This window comes from Oncorhynchus tshawytscha, linkage group LG05 (genome assembly GCF_018296145.1).
Source record: "Oncorhynchus tshawytscha isolate Ot180627B linkage group LG05, Otsh_v2.0, whole genome shotgun sequence".
In the NCBI taxonomy this organism is placed as follows: Eukaryota; Metazoa; Chordata; class Actinopteri; order Salmoniformes; family Salmonidae; genus Oncorhynchus; species Oncorhynchus tshawytscha.
Window position 1 is genome coordinate 79194414 of NC_056433.1, and position 19787 is coordinate 79214200.

At 44.6% G+C, this 19787-nt stretch overlaps 1 protein-coding gene across 2 annotated transcripts in view; it reads right to left on the bottom strand.

Annotated features, from left to right (window-relative positions):
- The window catches only part of LOC112251640 (phosphodiesterase 4D interacting protein), a 144068-nt gene extending 124548 nt beyond the window's left edge, over positions 1-19520 (bottom strand). The window contains exon 1 of one of the 2 annotated variants that reach the window (XM_042322437.1): positions 19324-19520. In XM_042322437.1, coding sequence (XP_042178371.1) covers positions 19324-19361 — 38 coding nt within the window. In that variant the 5' untranslated portion in view covers positions 19362-19520. Of the gene's footprint in view, positions 1-3906; positions 4339-19323 lie in introns of those variants that run through there. The other variant, XM_042322438.1, reaches the window with a different exon arrangement.
- Positions 19521-19787: the final 267 nt, after the last annotated feature.

Sequence of the window (19787 nt, forward strand, 5' to 3'; positions counted from 1 at the left end):
CGATATCATAGCTATCAGAGCTGTCAGAGATATCAGAGAAATCATAGCTATCAGAGCTGTCAGCGATATCATAGCTATCAGAGCTATCAGAGCTGTCAGCGATATCATAGCTATCAGAGCTATCAGAGCTGTCAGAGATATCAGAGCTATCAGAGCTATCATAGCTATCAGAGCTGTCAGAGATATCAAAGCTGTCAGCGTGTTGACAGAACATCTCACAGAAACACCAGTGCTCATAGGATATTCAACAGGGATCATTTGGTCAAATACAAGAGCCTGGCCACACATTAGGTTGTAAACAATCCTTTAACTGAGTGAAGAGGCTTGTAAACAACAACACTCTGAGTGAGTAAGGATCACATGGACACAGTGGAAGACATCACTAGAGGCTGATACCAGTAACAGTGGATGACATCACTAGAGGCTGATACCAGTAACAGTGGATGACATCACTAGAGGCTGATACCAGTAACAGTGGATGACATCACTAGAGGCTGATACCAGTAACAGTGGATGACATCACTAGAGGCTGATACCAGTAACAGTGGATGACATCACTAGAGGCTGATACCAGTAACAGTGGATGACATCACTAGAGGCTGATACCAGTAACAGTGGATGACATCACTAGAGGCTGATACCAGTAACAGTGGATGACATCACTAGAGGCTGATACCAGTAACAGTGGATGACATCACTAGAGGCTGATACCAGTAACAGTGGATGACATCACTAGAGGCTGATACCAGTAACAGTGGATGACATCACTAGAGGCTGATACCAGTAACAGTGGATGACATCAGGCTGATACCAGTAATAGGCCCTGTCCATTCTTTTAGAACAGCAGGGGGGTGACATCGCTATAGTTGGAGTGGGGCTTCATTATAGATGTTATACACCACCCAGCCTTGGGCATATGGTCTCCCCCACCCAGAGGAATGGAACTGCTAGGCCCTGGGCAGAATGACCACAGCGACCATCTAGCCTAGGCCCAGATCACGACAGGGCAGAATGGCCCGTACTCTGTCTCTCTCTCTCTCTCTCGATATATAGCAATGTGGAGAGAGACAGGACAGGGGAACCCTCTGGAACTATGATATAGCACTGTGGAGAGAGACAGGACAGGGGAAACTCTCTGGAACTATGATATAGCACTGTGGAGAGAGACAGGACAGGGGATAAACCCTCTGGAACTATGATATAGCACTGTGGAGAGAGACAGGACAGGGGAAACTCTCTGGAACTATGATATAGCACTGTGGAGAGAGACAGGACAGGGGAACCCTCTGGAACTATGATATAGCACTGTGGAGAGAGACAGGACAGGGGAAACTCTCTGGAACTATGATATAGCACTGTGGAGAGAGACAGGACAGGGGATAAACCCTCTGGAACTATGATATAGCACTGTGGAGAGAGACAGGACAGAGGATAAACCCTCTGGAACTATGATATAGCACTGTGGAGAGAGACAGGACAGGGGAACCCTCTGGAACTATGATATAGCACTGTGGAGAGAGACAGGACAGGGGATAAACCCTCTGGAACTATGATATAGCACTGTGGAGAGAGACAGGACAGGGAACCCTCTGGAACTATGATATAGCACTGTGGAGAGAGACAGGACAGGGGAAACTCTCTGGAACTATGATATAGCACTGTGGAGAGAGACAGGACAGGGGAACCCTCTGGAACTATGATATAGCACTGTGGAGAGAGACAGGACAGGGAAACTCTCTGGAACTATGATATAGCACTGTGGAGAGAGACAGGACAGGGGAACCCTCTGGAACTATGATATAGCACTGTGGAGAGAGACAGGACAGGGACAACTATCTGGAACTATGATATAGCACTGTGGAGAGAGATAGGACAGGGGATAAACCCTCTGGAACTATGATATAGCACTGTGGAGAGAGACAGGACAGGGGAACCCTCTGGAACAATGATATAGCACTGTGGAGAGAGACAGGACAGGGATAAACCCTCTGGAACTATGATATAGCACTGTGGAGAGAGACAGGACAGGGGATAAACCCTCTGGAACTATGATATAGCACTGTGGAGAGAGACAGGACAGGGACAACCCTCTGGAACTATGATATAGCACTGTGGAGAGACAGGACACAGGAAACTCTCTGGAACTATGATATAGCACTGTGGAGAGAGACAGGACAGGGGGAACCCTCTGGAACTATGATATAGCACTGTGGAGAGAGACAGGACAGGGGAAACTCTCTGGAACTATGATATAGCACTGTGGAGAGAGACAGGACAGGGGAACCCTCTGGAACTATGATATAGCACTGTGGAGAGAGACAGGACAGGGGAACCCTCTGGAACTATGCTTGTATACACAGCATATGAGCATATGTGTGCGGTGTGTGTGTGTTCTAGAATAAGCCCTATGTCCATTCAGACAGACCACCAGGCCATTACCACGACAACAACAACAGCAGGACTTCCCACAGATCAGAGTGTAAAAAGGCCTGACTCATCAGCACCTGCCCTGGGGGCCATCAGGGAAGTCTGAGCCATCAACATGATGAAAAGAATACACTTCAATAATTTCATTATGATTACACCAAGTACTGTAAATAGTATCTTTCTTTTTGTATTGTTGCCACAAATGTTTCTATTTGTTATCAAACAGAGTCCTTCTAGAAACAAACCTTCCAGGTAGATAAAACGAATCATCCAATCACTGATCTGGCTGACGATCCAATAAACCTGATGATTTGATCTGACTGTGTGTCTCCCATGTGAGTGATTACATTGATTAATATAGTGTGATAACCTTGTCTTTAGATTAACACAACAACACAAAGTTTTCTATATTAAAAATAATCACCAAACCGCTCAAGGACAAAATGTCAAAATGAATAGTTTTCCTAAACATCACATCACAGTTAACTACACATTACTCTGTTTAGCCCACATGTACACTCCCTTACTTATTTATTTGGACGGTGAAGATAAAATGTTTAATTTGGCTCTATATGCCAGCCTTTTGGATTTGATATCAAATGTTTTCTATGAGGCGACAGTACAGAATGTCACCTTTTATTTGAGGGCATTTTCACTGATATCTGTTTTACTGTTTAGAAATGAAGTAACTATATGTACATGTATCTAGTCCCCCCGTTTAATGATTTCATAAGTAATTGGAAAAATGTACTTGTAGTGTATTAAAGTAGTCAAAAGTTTAGTGTTTGGTCCCATATTCCTAGCACACAATGACTACATCAAGCGTGTGACTACGAACTTGTTGGATATATTTGCAGTTTGTTTAAGTTGTGTTTCGGATTATGTTGTTTCCACTAGAAATTAGTGGTAAATAATGTATTGTGTCATTGTGGAGTCCCTTTTATTGTAAATAAGAATAGAAGATGTTTCTGAACACTTCTGCATTCATGTAGATTTAACCATGATTATGGATAATCATGAATGAATCATGAATAATGATCAGTGAGAAGGTTACAAAGGAACAAAGATCATATAACCCTATTCTTATTTTCAATAAAATGGACTCCAAAATGACACAATACATAATTGACCACTCAGTTTCTACTGGGTACAACATAATCCAAAACACAACCAAAACAAACTGCAAATGCATCCAACAAGTTTGGAGTGTAACACAATTGATGAATTTTGTACAAAATACTAAACTTCTGACTAAATGTAATACACTATAAATTAATTTGTCCAAATACTTCTGACACCTTAAAATGGTGGCACTATAAATGAAATGCATTCATTTCTAAAGGGTAAAACAGACATGTATGAAAATACCCTCGAGTACTATCGCCTCATATAAAACATTTTATCTCAAATCCAAAGTACAGAGACAAATTAAAAGTTTAAGCTTCACTGTATATTGTTGGCAACACTTGAATACCTTACCTGCCCCTGTACAGAAATCCACTCATCTCCAGTCCGAACCAATCAACCAACCAATCGTTCACGATATATTAAAATAAAACAGACTCAAAAAGCACAAAGGGGTTTCCTAAGCAGAGGACTCAAACTGCAGGGGTTGCCATCATCTCCCTCCAGACTGGTAGTATCTCCTCAAAGGTCACTTCAGTTCAGTTGAGCTCAGTAAGGTCCTCCTCAGTCCTGTTCCAGTCCAAAGAATAGAGACTAGAGACAGGCAGTTTGGCCTCACAGATCCCTGAGGACACAGGGCTCCAGCCTGTCATTTGACGTGGCAGGCCGGCCAGAGAGAGACAGGGTTCCAGCCAAACACAGAGGTCCTCTTTACGCACACATACACACACATACTGGGAGGAGTAGTGGTAAACAGCACAGGAGCAAAGGTACACACAGACTTAGAGAGAGAGGGAGGAAGAGGGAGAGAGTGTGTGTGTGCTTCAGCATGAAAGACAGATCTGTTCCAACACACACCCCAAGAAACAGGCACTTCAGTGTGTGTGTGTGTGTGTGTGTGTGTGTGTGTGTGTGTGTGTGTGTGTGTGTGTGTGTGTGTGTGTGTGTGTGTGTGTGTGTGTGTGTGTGTGTGTGTGTGACAGACAGGTTCAGACAGGCTTGCAGACAACAGGTAATCATGATATTATCTCTTCTTCAACAGAAAACGGTGATCGCTGGATTTCTCACAGCAAGTCATGCACACACAGATCACCGGGGTTGCTCTATAGAAACCATCACTGTAGAAACCTATCACTATAGAAACCTATAACTATAGAAACCTTAGATAATACTGATGGAAAAACCACCAATGTATTGTTGGCCTCATGTCTTTTATCACAGACACAAAGCTATGATTCTCTCTAAGCACACGAAGAAGACGGAAAGAAGACAAATACATCAGAGGGTGAATGCCATTCCATGGAAATGTTTGATCAAAACATTAGGGTGTGATGATGGAGTAGCTGTACAGAGGAGGAAAACTGTTTGAAGGTATGAATGAGTCAGAGAGTCAGAGAGCTTTTGAAATACTACTCTGTTTTCAGAAGTCCCTCCCACATCCCTGAAATATCAGATGTTGACGTTCTCATGTCCACTCTCTGTAGGAGCCAGAAAGGACTTGGCAGTCAGGTTAGATTATAGATATTATTGATTATTCTATCTCTGTCATACACACATACTCTCCCTCCTCTCCCATCCCTCTCTCTCGCCCTCCTCCCACCCCATCCCTCTCTCTTGCCCTCCTCTCCAACCCCATCCCTCTTTCTCACCCTCCTCTCCCACCCCATTCATCTCTTTCACACTCCTCTCCCACGTCCATCCCTCTCTCTCACACTCCTCTCCCACCCCATCCCTCTCTCTCACCCTCCTCTCCCACCCCATCCCCTCTCTCACCCTCCTCTCCCACCCCATCCCTCTCTTTCACACTCCTCTCCCACCCCATCCTCTCTCTCACACTCCTCTCCCACGCCCATCCCTTTCTCGCCCTTCTCTCCCACACCCATCCCTCTCTCGCCCTCCTCTCCCATCCCCATCCCTCTCTCTCACCCTCCTCTTCCAACCCATCCCTCTCTCTCACACTCCTCTCCCACGCCCATCCCTTTCTCGCCCTCCTCTCCCACACCCATCCCTCTCTCGCCCTCCTCTCCCACACCCATCCCTCTCTCGCCCTCCTCTCCCACCCCCATCCCTCTCTCTCACCCTCCTCTTCCAACCCATCCCTCTCTCTCACCCTCCTCTCTGAGGCATCTGAACACTCTAACTCACATAAATGTCTCATTCCACACGTCTAACCAGTTTAGTGTGGAACAAAACAGGGGATGAGAGGAGGTTCTAGCCTGCAGGCTCGGCAGGCTCGAGAAAGCTATGCCCCTGCAGCACTGCAGGTATGTACAGTGAAGAAGAAGAAAAATATTGGGGTTTTTGTGCTGTTACCACGTTACATAACAATCAAAACACCTCACTATAATAATAATAATTATACTACTAATAATAATCATTTGGTGGGAGGACTTCCTGAAACACCCTCGGCGAGAGGGGTTACGGCTAGAGTCAGCCATTATCAACGGTGGCCATGGAGCAATTAGGGTTAAGGGCTTTGCTCAAGTGCACATCGACAGATTTTTCATCAACTATTAATTTCATCCCAATCTTGGTTCCACTCCCTGTCTGAGGTGTTTCTGATGACCATGTGTCTCTGAGAAAACTCATCAAAACCAGATCAGTTCTGGCCAAGAGGGAAGGTGTGAAAGACCACTAAAAACATGGTTGGTCACTGCACTGATCTGTCGACAGAGAGAGGCAGGGAGAGAAAGGGAGAGATGGAGAGAGAGGGAGAGAGGGAGAGAGAGGGAGAGGGCGAGGGAGAGGGAGAAGGAGAAGGAGAGGGAGAGGGAGAGAGAGTGAGAGAGAGAGAGAGAGAGAGGGAGGGAGAGAGAGGGAGAGAGAGTGGTAGAGAAAGACAAAGAGAGAGACAAAGAGAGACAGAGAGAGAGAGAGAGAGAGAGAGAGAGGGAGAGAGAGAGAGGGAGGGAGAGAGGGAGGGAGGGAGAAGGAGAGACAGAGAGGGAGAGTGAGAGAGAGAGTGAGAGAGAGAGAGGGAGAGAGAGTGGTAGAGAAAGACAAAGAGAGAGACAAAGAGAGACAGAGAGAGAGAGAGCAGGGAAGAAAGAGTGAGAGCAAGGTGTCTTTCTGACGAAAGACTGCAACAATTACTTTTTCTCGCATTTTCTACCTCCTCTCCCTCTCTCCCTCCCCCTCTCTCCCCCTTTCCTTCCCTCCTCCTCCTCCTCCTCCCCTCATCATCTCCCCTACTGTGTTTAAACAGCTGCCCTGAACCAGCTGCTATGACACCAGCCCACTGACAGACAGAAAACCTTGAGTCACCAAAAGGTTCCAGAAAAATAACAACTTCCTCTTCTAGAAGCTAAGCTGTGTGGACTCAGAGAGGCACTGTCATGGAAAACGACCGTCTGGAGCAAAGCCATACTCTATTCTATATATGGCTCTGGTCTGTACCATAGAAATATAATGACATTATATTCTATATCATTCCATTTCTATGTGCTGGACAGTACTATACCAATACCATTGTCATATAGCATTGTTAGATGCAACACACACACACACACACACACACACACACTTCTCTGGTCTGAGGAGAGTAGATAATATGCCTCTCTGAGTTCAGTTCAGTCTGGCCGTCTGTAGTGAATGAAGCCAGACAGGCGATGGCTCTCTAGTGTAGAGCCTGATGATTAGAAACAGCTAAAGCTAAGCCTGTTATGCTGGTACCTTCTCTGTGTTTTTAGAGGAGGATATGACTGACAGGACCTCGGATCAATGGAGGCAATCCATTAAAAAAAATATCCTGTATCTCTCAACACATTCACGAAAATAGTCATGGGGCTCTAAACTTACATTTGCTTACTGAACCCTATTCCAACAAAACTACTGAAAGAGCTACTTCCTGTGCATGGCCCTCCGATGTTGAACATAATAAACATCTCCATATCTTCCCGGATGTGTACCAAACTCACTAAGAGTGCCTGTAATAAAGCTTCTGATGAAAAAGCCAAACCTTGACCCGGAAAATATATCTCTAACCCCCCCCCCCCTTCCTAAAGACAAATAATGTATACAAAACGCTCCAGTCTGGTTTTAGACCCCATCATAGCACTGAGACAGCACTCGTGAAGGTGGTAAATGACCTTTTAATGGCGTCAGACCAAGGCTCTGCATCTGTCCTCGTTGCTCCTAGACCTTAGTGACATTTTCGACACCATCGATCACCACAATCTTTTGGAGAGATTGGAAACCCTAATTGGTCTACGAGGACAAGTTCCGGCCTGTTTAAGATCTTATCTGTCGGAAAGATATCAGTTTGTCTCTGTGGATGGTTTTTCCTCTGTCAAATCAATGGTAAGTTTCTGTGTTTCTCACGTTTCCGTGTTAGGACCAATATTGTTTTCACCGTATGGTTTTCACCATATTGTTTTCACCATATATTCACCTCTTGGTGATGTCATTCTGAAACACCATGTCAACTTTCACTGCTACGCAGACAACACACGGCCTTCCCAGAATCCTGTGGATGGGGGCAAATGTTTGACTTTTAAACTCGGACAAAAGAGAGATGCTAGTTCTAGGTCCCAAGAAACAAAGAGATCAGTGGATCTGACAATGAATATCGATGGTTGTACAGTCGTCTCAAATAAAACTGTGAAGGACCTTGGCGTTACTCTGGACCCTGATCTCTCTTTTGACAAGCATATCAAGACTGTTTCAAGAGTAGCTTTTATCCATCTTAGTAACATTGCAAAAAATCTGAAACTTTTTGTCAAATAATTATGCAGAAAAGCTAATCCATGCTTTTGTCACTTCAAGATTATACTAAAGCAATGCTCTACTACCCGGATAAAGTACTAAATAAACTTCAGTTAGTGCTAAATACGGCTGCTAGAATCTTGACTAGAACCAACAAATGTCATCATATTACTCCAGTGCTAGCCTCTCTACACTGGCTTCCTGTTAGGTCAAGGGCTGATTTCAAGGTTTTACTGCTAACCTACAAAGCATTACATGGGCTTGCTCCTACCTATCTCTCTGATGTGGTCCTGCCGTACATACCTACGGGTACGCTACAGTCACAAGACGCAGGCCTCCTTATTGTTCCTAGAATTTCTAAGCAAACAGCTGGAGGCAGGGCTTTCTCCTATAGAGCTCCATTTTTATTTATTGGTCTGCCTACCCATGTGAGAGACGCAGACTCGGTCTCAACCTTCAAGTCTTTATTGAAGACTCATCTCTTCAGTAGGTCCTATGATTGAGTGTAGTCTGGCCCAGGAGAGCGAAGGTGAACATCAAGGCACTGGAGCAACGAACCCCCCTTGCTATTTCTGCATGGCCGGCTCCCCTCTCTCCACTGGGATTCACTGCTTCTGACCCTATTACAGGGTCTGAGTCACAGGTTTGCTTATGCTCTCCTATGCCGTTGTGCCTGTTTTTAAATCAGTATAATCAACTTGAGTGAGTTGAGTCATTGACGTGATCTTCCTGTCTGGTTTTTCGCGCTCTCTCAGGCTTGTTTGGTAGGGGAGATCTTCGTGGGCTATACTCAGCCTTGAATCTAGGTAGGAGGATAGTGGTTAGTGCTTTGGCAAAGTGGGTGAGGTCATATCCTGCCTGGTTGGCCCTGTCCAGGGGCTAACATTGGACAGGGCCACAGGGCCCCAGGGCCACAGTTCCACCGACCCCCCCTGTCTCGGTCTCCAGTATCTATGTTGCAATAGTCTATATGTTGGGGGGCTAAGATCAGTCTGTCCTATCTGGTGTAATTTTCCTCTTATATGGTGTCCTGTGTGATCTTAGATATGTTGCTTCTAATCCTCTCAACTCTCTCGCTCTCTCTCCCCTTGCAGAGGACTTGAGCCCTAGGACCATGCCTCAGGACTAATTGGCCTGACGACTCCGGGCTGTCCCCGTCCCCAGTCCACCTGGTCGTGCTGCTGATTCAGTTTCTGCTGTTCTACCTGCTGCTATGGAACCTTAACCTGTTCAATGGACTTGCTACCTTGTCCTGGACCTGCTGTTTGACCCTCTCTCTCTCTCTCTCTCTCTCTCTCTCTCTCTCTCTCCCTACCACACCTGCTGTCTCGACCTCTGAATGCTCAGCTATGAAAAGTCATCTGACATTTACTTCTGAGGTGCTGACCTGTTTCACCCTCTATAACCGCTGTGATTATTATTTGACCCTGCTGGTCATCTATGAACATTTGAACATATTAAAGAACGAGCTGGCTTCAATGCCCATGCACTCTTATAATCTCCACCCAGCACAGCAGATGAGGACTGGCCACCCCTCAGAGACTAGTTCCTCTCCAGGTTTCTTCCTGGGTTCCTGCCTTTCTAGGGAGTTTTTCCTAGCCTCTGTACTTCTACATCTGCATGCACATTGGGATTTTAAGCTGGTTCTCTGTACTTTGTAACTACTGCTGATGTAAAAAAAAAAAGGCTTTATAAATACGCTTGATTGATTGACGCTTGAGTAATTAACTGTCCCGTTTTGACAAGCTGTTAATGAGAGCCTTTAACACGTTCAATGTGTGGAGCTCCATACAGCTGTCATGGGTAAGCTCGATATGATGACAACAAGTGTACAACAACAAGGTTTGCCTCAATATTAGCCAGCTGTCAAAATACAAGTGTGGCCATTTTTATTGCTGTACCACTAAGTTGAATAAGTATTTAAGGGTATTATCAAGGCAAAGGGTGCCTACTTTGAAGAATCTTAAATATAAAATATATTTTGATTTAATTAACACTTTTTTGGTTACTGGTTACTACATGATTACATATGAGTTATTTCATAGTTTTGATGTCTTCACAATTATTCTACAATTTAGCAAATAAATAATATATATATATACTTGAATGAGTACAGTAGGTGTGTCCAAATTTTTGACTGGTACTGTACAATTACTACCGTTCAAAAGTTTGGGGTCACTTAGAAATGCCTTTGTTTTTGAAAGAAAAGCACATTTATTGTCCATTAAAATAACATCAAATTGATCAGAAATACAGTGTAGACATTGTAAATGTTTTAAATGACTATTGTAGCTGGAATATCTAGATAGGCGTACAGAGGCCCATTATCAGCAACCATCACTCCTGTGTTCCAATGGCACGTTGTGTTAGCTAATCCAAGTTGATCATTTTAAAAGGCTAATTGATCATTAGAAAACCCTTTTGCAATTATTTTAGCACAGCTGAAATCTGTTGTTCTGATTAAAGAAGCAATAAAACTGGCCTTTTAAAAAATATAGATATTTCACCTTTATTTAACCAGGTAGGCAAGTTGAGAACAAGTTCTCATTTACAACTATGACCTGGCCATGATAAAGCAAAGCAGTTCGACACGAACAACAACACAGAGTTACACATGGAGTAAAACAAACATACAGTCAATAATACAGTAGAAAAATGAGTCTATATACAATGTGAGCAAATGAGGTGAGATAAGGGAGGTAAAGGCAAAAAAAGGCCATAGTGGCGAAGTAAATACAATATAGCAAAAAATAAATAAATAAATAAAGTAATAAATAAATAAATAAACACTGGAATGGTAGATTTGCAGTGGAAGAATGTACAAAGTAAAGATAGAAATAATGGGGGTGCAAAGGAGCAAAATAAATAAATAAATAAATAGAGTAGGGGGAGAGGTAGTTGTTTGAGCTAAATTGTAGGTGGGCTATGTACAGGAGCAGTAATCTGTGAGCTGTTCTGACAGCTGGTGCTTAAAGCTAGTGAGGGGGATACGTGTTTTCCAGTATCAGAGATTTTTGCAGTTCGTTCCAGTCATTGGCAGCAGAGAACTGGAAGGCGAGGCGGCCAAAATAAGAATTGGTTTTGGGGGTGACCAGAGAGATACACCTGCTGGAGTGCGTGCTATAGGTGGGTGCTGCTATGGTGACCAGCGAGGTGAGATAAGGGGGGACTTTACCTAGCAGAGTCTTGTAGATGACCTGGAGCCAGTGGGTTTGGCGACGATTATGAAGCAAGGGCCAGCCAACGAGAGCGTACAGGTCGCAGTGGTGGGTAGTATATGGGGCTTTGGTGACAAAATGGATGGCACTGTGATAGACTGCATCCAATTTATTGAGTAGGGTATTGGAGGCTATTTTGTAAATGACGTCGCCGAAGTTGAGGATCAGGTCAGTTTTACTAGGGTATGTTGACTTCTGTGATCGAAAAAGCCTTGGTTTCATGCATGTCAACATCAGAAGCCGCCTCCCTAAGTTTGTTTTACTCACTGCTTTAGCACACTCTGCAACCCTGATGTGCTTACCGTGTCTGAATCCTGGCTTAGGAAGGCCACCAAAAATTTGGAGATTTCCATGCGCAACTATAACATTTTCCGTCAAGATAGAACTGCCAAAGGGGGAGGAGTTGCAGTCTACTGCAGAGAGAGCCTGCAAAGTAATGTCATACTTTCCAGGTCCATACCCAAACAGTTCGAACTTCTAATTTTAAAAATGAATCTCTCCAGAAATAAGTCTCTCACTGTTGCCTCCTGCAACCGACCCCTCTCAGCTCCCAGCTGTGCCCTGGACACCATTTGTGAATTGATCGCCCCCATCCAGCTTCAGAGTTTGTTCTGTTAGGTGACCTAAACTGGGATATGCTTAACACCCCAGCAGTCCTACAATCTAAGCTAGATGCCCTCAATTTCACACAAATCATCAAGGAACCCACCAGGTACAACCCTAAATCTGTAAACAAGGTCACCCTCATAGATGTTATCCTGACCAACTGGCCCTCCAAATACACCTCCGCTGTCTTCAATCAGGATCTCAGCGATCACTGCCTCATTGCCTGTATCCGCTACGGGTCTGCGGTCAAACCACCCCTCATCACTGTCAAACGCTCCCTAAAACACTTATGCGAGCAGGCCTTTCTAATCGACCTGGCCCGGGTATCCTGGAAGGACATTGACCTCATCCCGTCAGTTGAGGATGCCTGGTCATTCTTTAGAAGTAACTTCCTCACCATCTTAGATAAGCATGCTCCGTTCAAAAAATGCAGAACTAAGAACAGATATGGCCCTTGGTTCACTCCAGAGCTGACTGCCCTCGACCAGCACAAAAACATCCTGTGGCGGACTGCAATAGCATCGAATAGTCCCCACGATATGCAACTGTTCAGGGAAGTCAGGAACCAATACACGCAGTCAGTCAGGAAAGCAAAGGCCAGCTTTTTCAAGCAGAAATTTGCATCCTGTAAACTCTCCTTCCAGACTCACATCAAACACCTCCAATCCAAAGTTAAATCTAGAATTGGCTTCCAATTTCGCAACAAAGCCTCCTTCACTCATGCTGCCAAACATTTTTAATTTATTTTTAATTTAACCTTTATTTAACCAGGTAGGCTAGTTGAGAACAAGTTCTCATTTACTGCGACCTGGCCAAGATAAAGCACAGCAGTGTGAACAGACAACAACACAGAGTTACACATGGAGTAAACAATAAACAAGTCAATAACACAGTAGAAAAAAAAGAATAAAAAAGAGTCTATATACATTGTGTGCAAAAGGCATGAGAAGGTAGGTGAATAATGATCATTTAGCAGATTAACACTGGAGTGATAAAAGATCAGATGGTCATGTGCAGGTAGAGATACTGGTGTGCAAAAGAGCAGAAAAGTAAATAAATAAAACAGTATGGGGATAAGGTAGGTAAATTGGGTGGGCTATTTACCGATGGACTATGTACAGTTGCAGCGATCGGTTAGCTGCTCAGATAGCAGATGTTTAAAGTTGGTGAGGGAGATAAAATTCTCCAACTTCAGCGATTTTTGCAATTTGTTCCAGTCACAGGCAGCAGAAAACTGGAAGGAAAGGAGGCCAAATTAGGTGTTGGCTTTAGGGATGATCAGTGAGATACACCTGCTGGAGCGCGTGCTACGGGTGGGTGTTGCCATCATGACCAGTGAACTGAGATAAGGCGGAGCTTTACCTAGCATGGACTTGTAGATGACCTGGAGCTAGTGGGTCTGGCGACGAATATGTAGCGAGGGCCAGCCGACTAGAGCATACAGGTTGCAGTGGTGGGTGGTATAAGGTGCTTTACTAACAAAATGGATGGCACTGTGATAAACTGCATCCAGTTTGCTGAGTAGAGCATTGGAAGCTATTTTGTAGATGACATCGCCGAAGTCGAGGATTGGTAGGATAGTCAGTTTTACTAGGGTAAGTTTGGCGCCGTGAGTGAAGGAGGCTTTGTTGCGAAATAGAAAGCCGACTATAGATTTGATTTTAGATTGGAGATGTTTGATATGAGTCTGGAAGGAGAGTTTACAGTCTAGCCAGACACCTAAGTACTTATAGATGTCCACATATTCTAGGTCGGAACCTTCCAGGGTGGTTGACGGTCAGTCCATCTGACTGTGCTGCTGCTCCAGTTTCAACTGTTCTGCCTTATTATTATACGACCATGCTGGTCATTTATGAACATTTGAACATCTTGGCCATGTTCTGTTATAATCTCCACCCGGCACAGCCAGAAGAGGACTGGCCACCCCACATAGCCTGGTTCCTCTCTAGGTTTCTTCCTAGGTTTTGGTCTTTCTAGGGAGTTTTTCCTAGCCACCGTGCTTCTACACCTGCATTGCTTGCTGTTTGGGGTTTTAGGCTGGGTTTCTGTACAGCACTTTGAGATATCAGCTGATGTACGAAGGGCTATATAAATAAATTTGATTTGATTTGGTGATGCTAGTCGGGCGTGCGGGTGCAGACAGCGAACGGTTGAAAAGCATGCATTTGGTTTTACTAGCGTTTAAGAGCAGTTGGAGGCCACGGAAGGAGTGTTGTATGGCATTGAAGCTTGTTTGGAGGTTAGATAGCACAGTGTCCAAGGAAGGGCCAGTAGTATATAGAATGGTGTCGTCTGCTTAGAGGTGGATCAGGGAATCGCCCGCAGCAAGAACAACATCATTGATATATACAGAGAAAAGAGTCGGCCTGAGAATTGAACCCTGTGGCACCCCCATAGAGACTGCCAACATGGACCGGACAACATGCCCTCCGATTTGACACACTGAACTCATTAGGAAAACCGAAGCTACAGAGTCTGCCGATAAGAATATGGTGATTGACAGAGTCGAAAGCCTTGGCCAGGTCAATGAATACGGCTGCACAGTATTGTTTCTTATCAATGGCGGTTAAGATATTGTTTAGGACCTTGAGCGTGCTTGTGGTGCAGCCATGACCAGCTCTGAAACCAGATTGCATAGCAGAGAAGGTATGGTGGGATTCGAAATGGTTGGTAATCTGTTTGTTGACTTGGCTTTCAAAGACCTTAGAAAGGCAGGGTAGGATAGATATAGGTCTGTAGCCGTTTGGGTCAAGAGTGTCCCCCCCCCCTTTGAAGAGGGGCTGACCGCAGCTGCTTTTCAATCTTTGGGAATCTCAGACGACTCGAAAGAGAGGTTGAACAGGCTAGTAATAGGGGTTGCAACAATTTTGACAGATAATTTTAGAAAGAAAGGGTCCAGATTGTCTAGCCCGGCTGATTTGTAGGGGTCCAGATTTTGCAGCTCTTTCAGAACGTCAGCTGACTGGATTTGGGAGAAGGAGAAAGGGGGAAGGCTTGGGCGAGTTGCTGTGGGGGGTGCAGTGCTATTGACCGGGGTAGGGGTAGCCAGGTGGAAAGCATGGCCAGCCGTAGAAAAATGCTTCTTGAAATTCTCAATTATAGTGGATCGGTAGTGACAGTGTTACCTATCCTCAGTGCAGTGGGCAGCTGGGAGGAGGTGTTCTTATTCTCCAAGGACTTTACAGTTTGTGTTGCAGGAAGCAAATTTCTGCTTGAAAAAGCTAGCCTTGGCTTTTCTAACTGCCTGTGTGTATTGGTTTCTAGCTTCCCTGAAAAGTTGCATATCACGGGGGCTGTTTGATGCCAATGCAGAACGCCATAAGATGTTTTTGTGTTGGTTAAGGGCAGTCAGGTCTGGAGAGAACCAGGGGCTATACCTGTTCCTGGTTCTAAATTTCTTGAATGGGGCATGATTATTTAAGATGGTGAGGAAGGCATTTAAAAAAAATAACCAGGCATCCTCTACTGACGGGATGAGGTCAATGTCCTTCCAGGATACCCCGGCCAGGTCGATTAGAAAGGCCTGCTAGCTGAAGTGTTTCAGGGAGCGTTTGACAGTGATGAGTGGAGGTCGTTTGACCGCTGACCTATTACAGATGCAGGCAATGAGGCAGTGATCGCTGAAATCTTGGTTGAAAACAACAGAGGTGTATTTAGAGGGCAAGTTGGTTAGGATGATTTCTATGAGGGTACCCATGTTTATGGCTTTGGTGTGGTACCTGGTAGGTTCATTGATAATTTGTGTGAGATTGAGGGCATCAAGCTTAGATTGTAGAATGGCTGGGGTGTTAAGCATGTTCCAGTTTAGGTCGCCTAGCAGCACAAGCTCTGAAGATAGATGGGGGGCAATCAGTTCACATATGGTGTCCAGAGCACAGCTGGGGGCAGAGGGTGGTCTATAGCAGGTGGCAACAGTGAAAGAATTGTTTTTAGAGAGGTGGATTTTGAAAAGTAGAAGTTCAAATTGTTTGGGTACAGACCTGGATAGGAGGACAGAACTCTGCAGGGCGGCAGGGTAGCCTAGTGGTTAGAGTGTTGGACTAGTTACCGAAAGGTTGCAAATCAGGTTCAAATCCCCAAGCTGACAAGGTACAAATCTGTCGTTCTGCTCCTGAACAGGCAGTTAACCCACTGTTCCTTGGCTGTCATTGAAAGTAAGAATTTGTTCTTATCTGACTTGCCTAGTTAAATAAAATTAAAATAAATAAAAAATCTCTGCAGTATATTGCAACACCGCCCCCTTTGGCTGTTCTATGTTGTAGTTCGGAATGGAGATTTCAGAATTTTCGGTGGTCTTCCTCAGCCAGGATTCAGACACGGCTAGAACAACCGGGTTGGCAGAGTGTGCTAAAGCAGTGAATAAAACAAGCTTAGAGAGGAGGCTTGTAATGTTAACATGCATGAAACCAAGGTTATTACGGTTACAGAAGTCATCAAAAGAGGGCACCTCTGGAATAGGTGTGGAGCTAGGCACTGCAGGGCCTGGATTCACCTCTATATGACCAGAGGAACAGAGGAGGAGTAGGATAAGGGTACGGCTAAAAGCTATGAGAATTGGTCATTTAGAGCATCCGGAACAGAGAGTAAAAGGAGGTTTCTGGGGGCGATAAAATAGCTTCAAGGTTTAATGTACAGACAAAGGTATGGTAGGATGTGAATACAGTGGAGGTAAACCTAGGTATTGAGTGATGATGAGAGAGATATTGTCTCTAGAAACATCTTTGAAAAATGGTGATGTCATCGCATGTGTGGGTGGTGGAACTGAAAGGTTGGATAAGGTATAATGAGCAAGGCTAGAGGCTCTACAGTGAAATAAGCCAATAAACACTAACCAGAACAGCAATGGACAATTCATATTGACATTAAGGAGAGGCATGCTTAGTCAAGTGATCGTAAGGGTCCAGTTAGTAGTGAGGTTGGTTGGGGTCACGGTGATTCAGACAGCTAGCCGGGCCATCGGTAACAAGCTAGCGTAGGACGGTGTTCTGTTTTTAGCCACTTTGTGCGTTTCCGTTAGTAGATTAGTGGAGTTCCGTGTGGTAGAGGGGATCAATTCAATTGGCAAAATAGATATAGTTATAGTGACCCTAGAAAAATTGTCCGAGAGACCTATTCAGATAGCAGCCGATAAGACAGCTAACGATTAGCGGGCCGCAGATGTCCGTTCAGGTAATGTCGCGACGGAGGAGCCAGTTGGATAACTCCCTCGTGCAGATAACGTTGGTAGTACAGTCGTGAAGGCCCGGTGGGGCTCCGCATCGGCAGTAAAACGGGTCCGGGTAGGTGATTGTAGCCCAGGATTGGTTGATGGAACTCTTCAGCTGGCTAGCTCCGGAGTAATTGAAGTTTGCTCCGGGACCGACATAAGCCAATAGTCACACGGATAGCAGCTAGCTAGCTGCGAGATACAGGTGTAAATGTTCAGAGCTTTTGGTTGAAATCCGGGGATATGGAGAGAAAAATAGGTCCGGTTTATTCTGGTCTGAGTCGCGTTGTACAAAACTGGCGATGGCTTTTCGAGCTAAAGGAAAGCTGATGACCATCAACCGTGGTTAGCTAAATACTAACGTTAGCCAGTAAACTGGCTAGCTTCTGGCTAGCTTCTGGCTAGCTCCTGGTTAGCTCCTGGTTCGCTTTGCTAGCTTCTGGCTAGCTTCTGGTTACCTTCTGGTTAGCTCCTGGTTAGCTTCTGGTTAGCTTCTATTGTGGATTTCAGATTTGAGGTAAATAATACTTTTTTTTTTTAATTGGTGAGGCGGGTTGCAGGAGAGTGTTTTGAAGTAGAGTTGAAGAAAATATATAAAAGATATGCGAAGAAGGATGTAAATATATATATACACGGGACACGACAGGACGAGGACAAAGGACGTCTGACTGCTATGCCATCTTGGAAGCATTGGAGCCTTCTTTAGACTAGTTGAGTATCTGGAGCATCAGCATTTGTGGATTCGATTACAGGCTCAAAATGGACAGAAACAAAGGACTTTCTTCTGAAACTCGTCAGGCTATTCTTGTTCTCAGAAATTAAGGCTATTCCGTGCAAGAAATTGCCAAGAAACTGAAGATCTCGTACAATGCTGTGTACTACTCCCTTCACAGAACAGAGCAAACTGGTTCTAACCAGAATAGAAAGAGGAGTAGGAAGCCCCGGTGCACAACTGAGCAAGAGGACAAGTACATTACACTGTCTAGTTTGAGAAACAGACACCTCACAAGTCCTCAACTGGCAGCTTCATTAAATACTACCCGCAAAACACCAGTCTCAACGTCAACAGTGAAGAGGCGACTCCGGGATGCTGGCCTTCTAGGCAGAGTTCCTGTGTATAGTGTCTGTTCTTTTGTCCATCTTAATCATGATGACAGTTATCACATATAGACCCTACTATAAAGGCTCTATGGCATCTTTAAGGATAAGAGAAGCATGCAGTAGATAGGCTGGTAGCACAGGGGGTTGGTGGCACCTTAATAGGTGAGGGCGCGCTATTGATAATGTCTGGAGTGGAATGAGTGAATTGCTATCAAATTCACATCTTTCCAGCCTTCATTATGAGCCGCCCTCCCATCAGCAACCTCCTGTGGCTGGTAAAGCTGGCCAGCCAGCATGCATTTTCTTCTGGGTTCAGAGATTAGCTGGTAGAGAGCCAGACCAGGTCCAACTACATCAGCGATCTAACGGCCAGGGGTTAGACAAACAGACAGTACCCCTGTTCCTAAAACTCCTCTAGTGACCACTGAATACACATTACACCACTAGTACAGCATGACCTGAGTGTTTCAGCCCAATGTGTTTTATTTTGTGCTATTGCTGACAGAGGCCACTCATAATCATGTTGATGAATCACCTACAGCATCTTATGATGTAAATGAATGCAACATATATTCTTTTGAATATCTCCAGTGCAGGCTACCCTTTTAGATTAGAACAAGGAATGTAATGACTGAAAAACTATGTTCATAGATAGATTGCTTTTAAAACGTCAATAATTCCACCAGGAAACACTCAACATACTGTAGTAGAGCTTCCAAATAATATGCCCCCCACAGAGACACAATCCTCTATGTACTGTAGATATATTAGGATAACATTATTGTTCTGCATATTTTCAGTGCAAAATGTATTATGTTCAAAAGCAAATTTTAGCATGAAGGAAAACAATTGCAATGCACTCAGAGATTACTTAAATGCATGGGTGGCTCTGCTAATTTGATCATCAAGAACATGTGACAAATATCGCCTACATACCTTTCAAAAATACTGTCTTCTGATACTGTCCAATCCATACTGATTTATCACTGGGGAATATTAGCCCCTCGCCGAAATCCGTTATTATCATCCAACCGTCAATCCGTTAGCCTGAATCTCTCTGAGAAGATCCCGAATACTTCGCGGAGTCTGCGAAATGTTGTTCAAACGCGCCTGGCTGATGCTCTCATGTTGTTGTCATTATTAGGTAGCTGCCAGAGCCCCCACCCCCACCGTCCCAAAAAATGCCGTCTGATTTCGCACGCATCAGAAGCGCTCCTTCTCCGCTGTCAAAGGAATCAAAGGAAATCAAAGGAAGCCGAAACTCACGCTGAGGCCCCAAGAGCACCATTCACCCACCAGTGAGCATCACTGCGCGCATGGCACAGCACATCCACGAGAGAGTAAAAATAATCAGATGGTTGTTCAAATATTACTTAACACTATATTGAAATGAAGCGCAA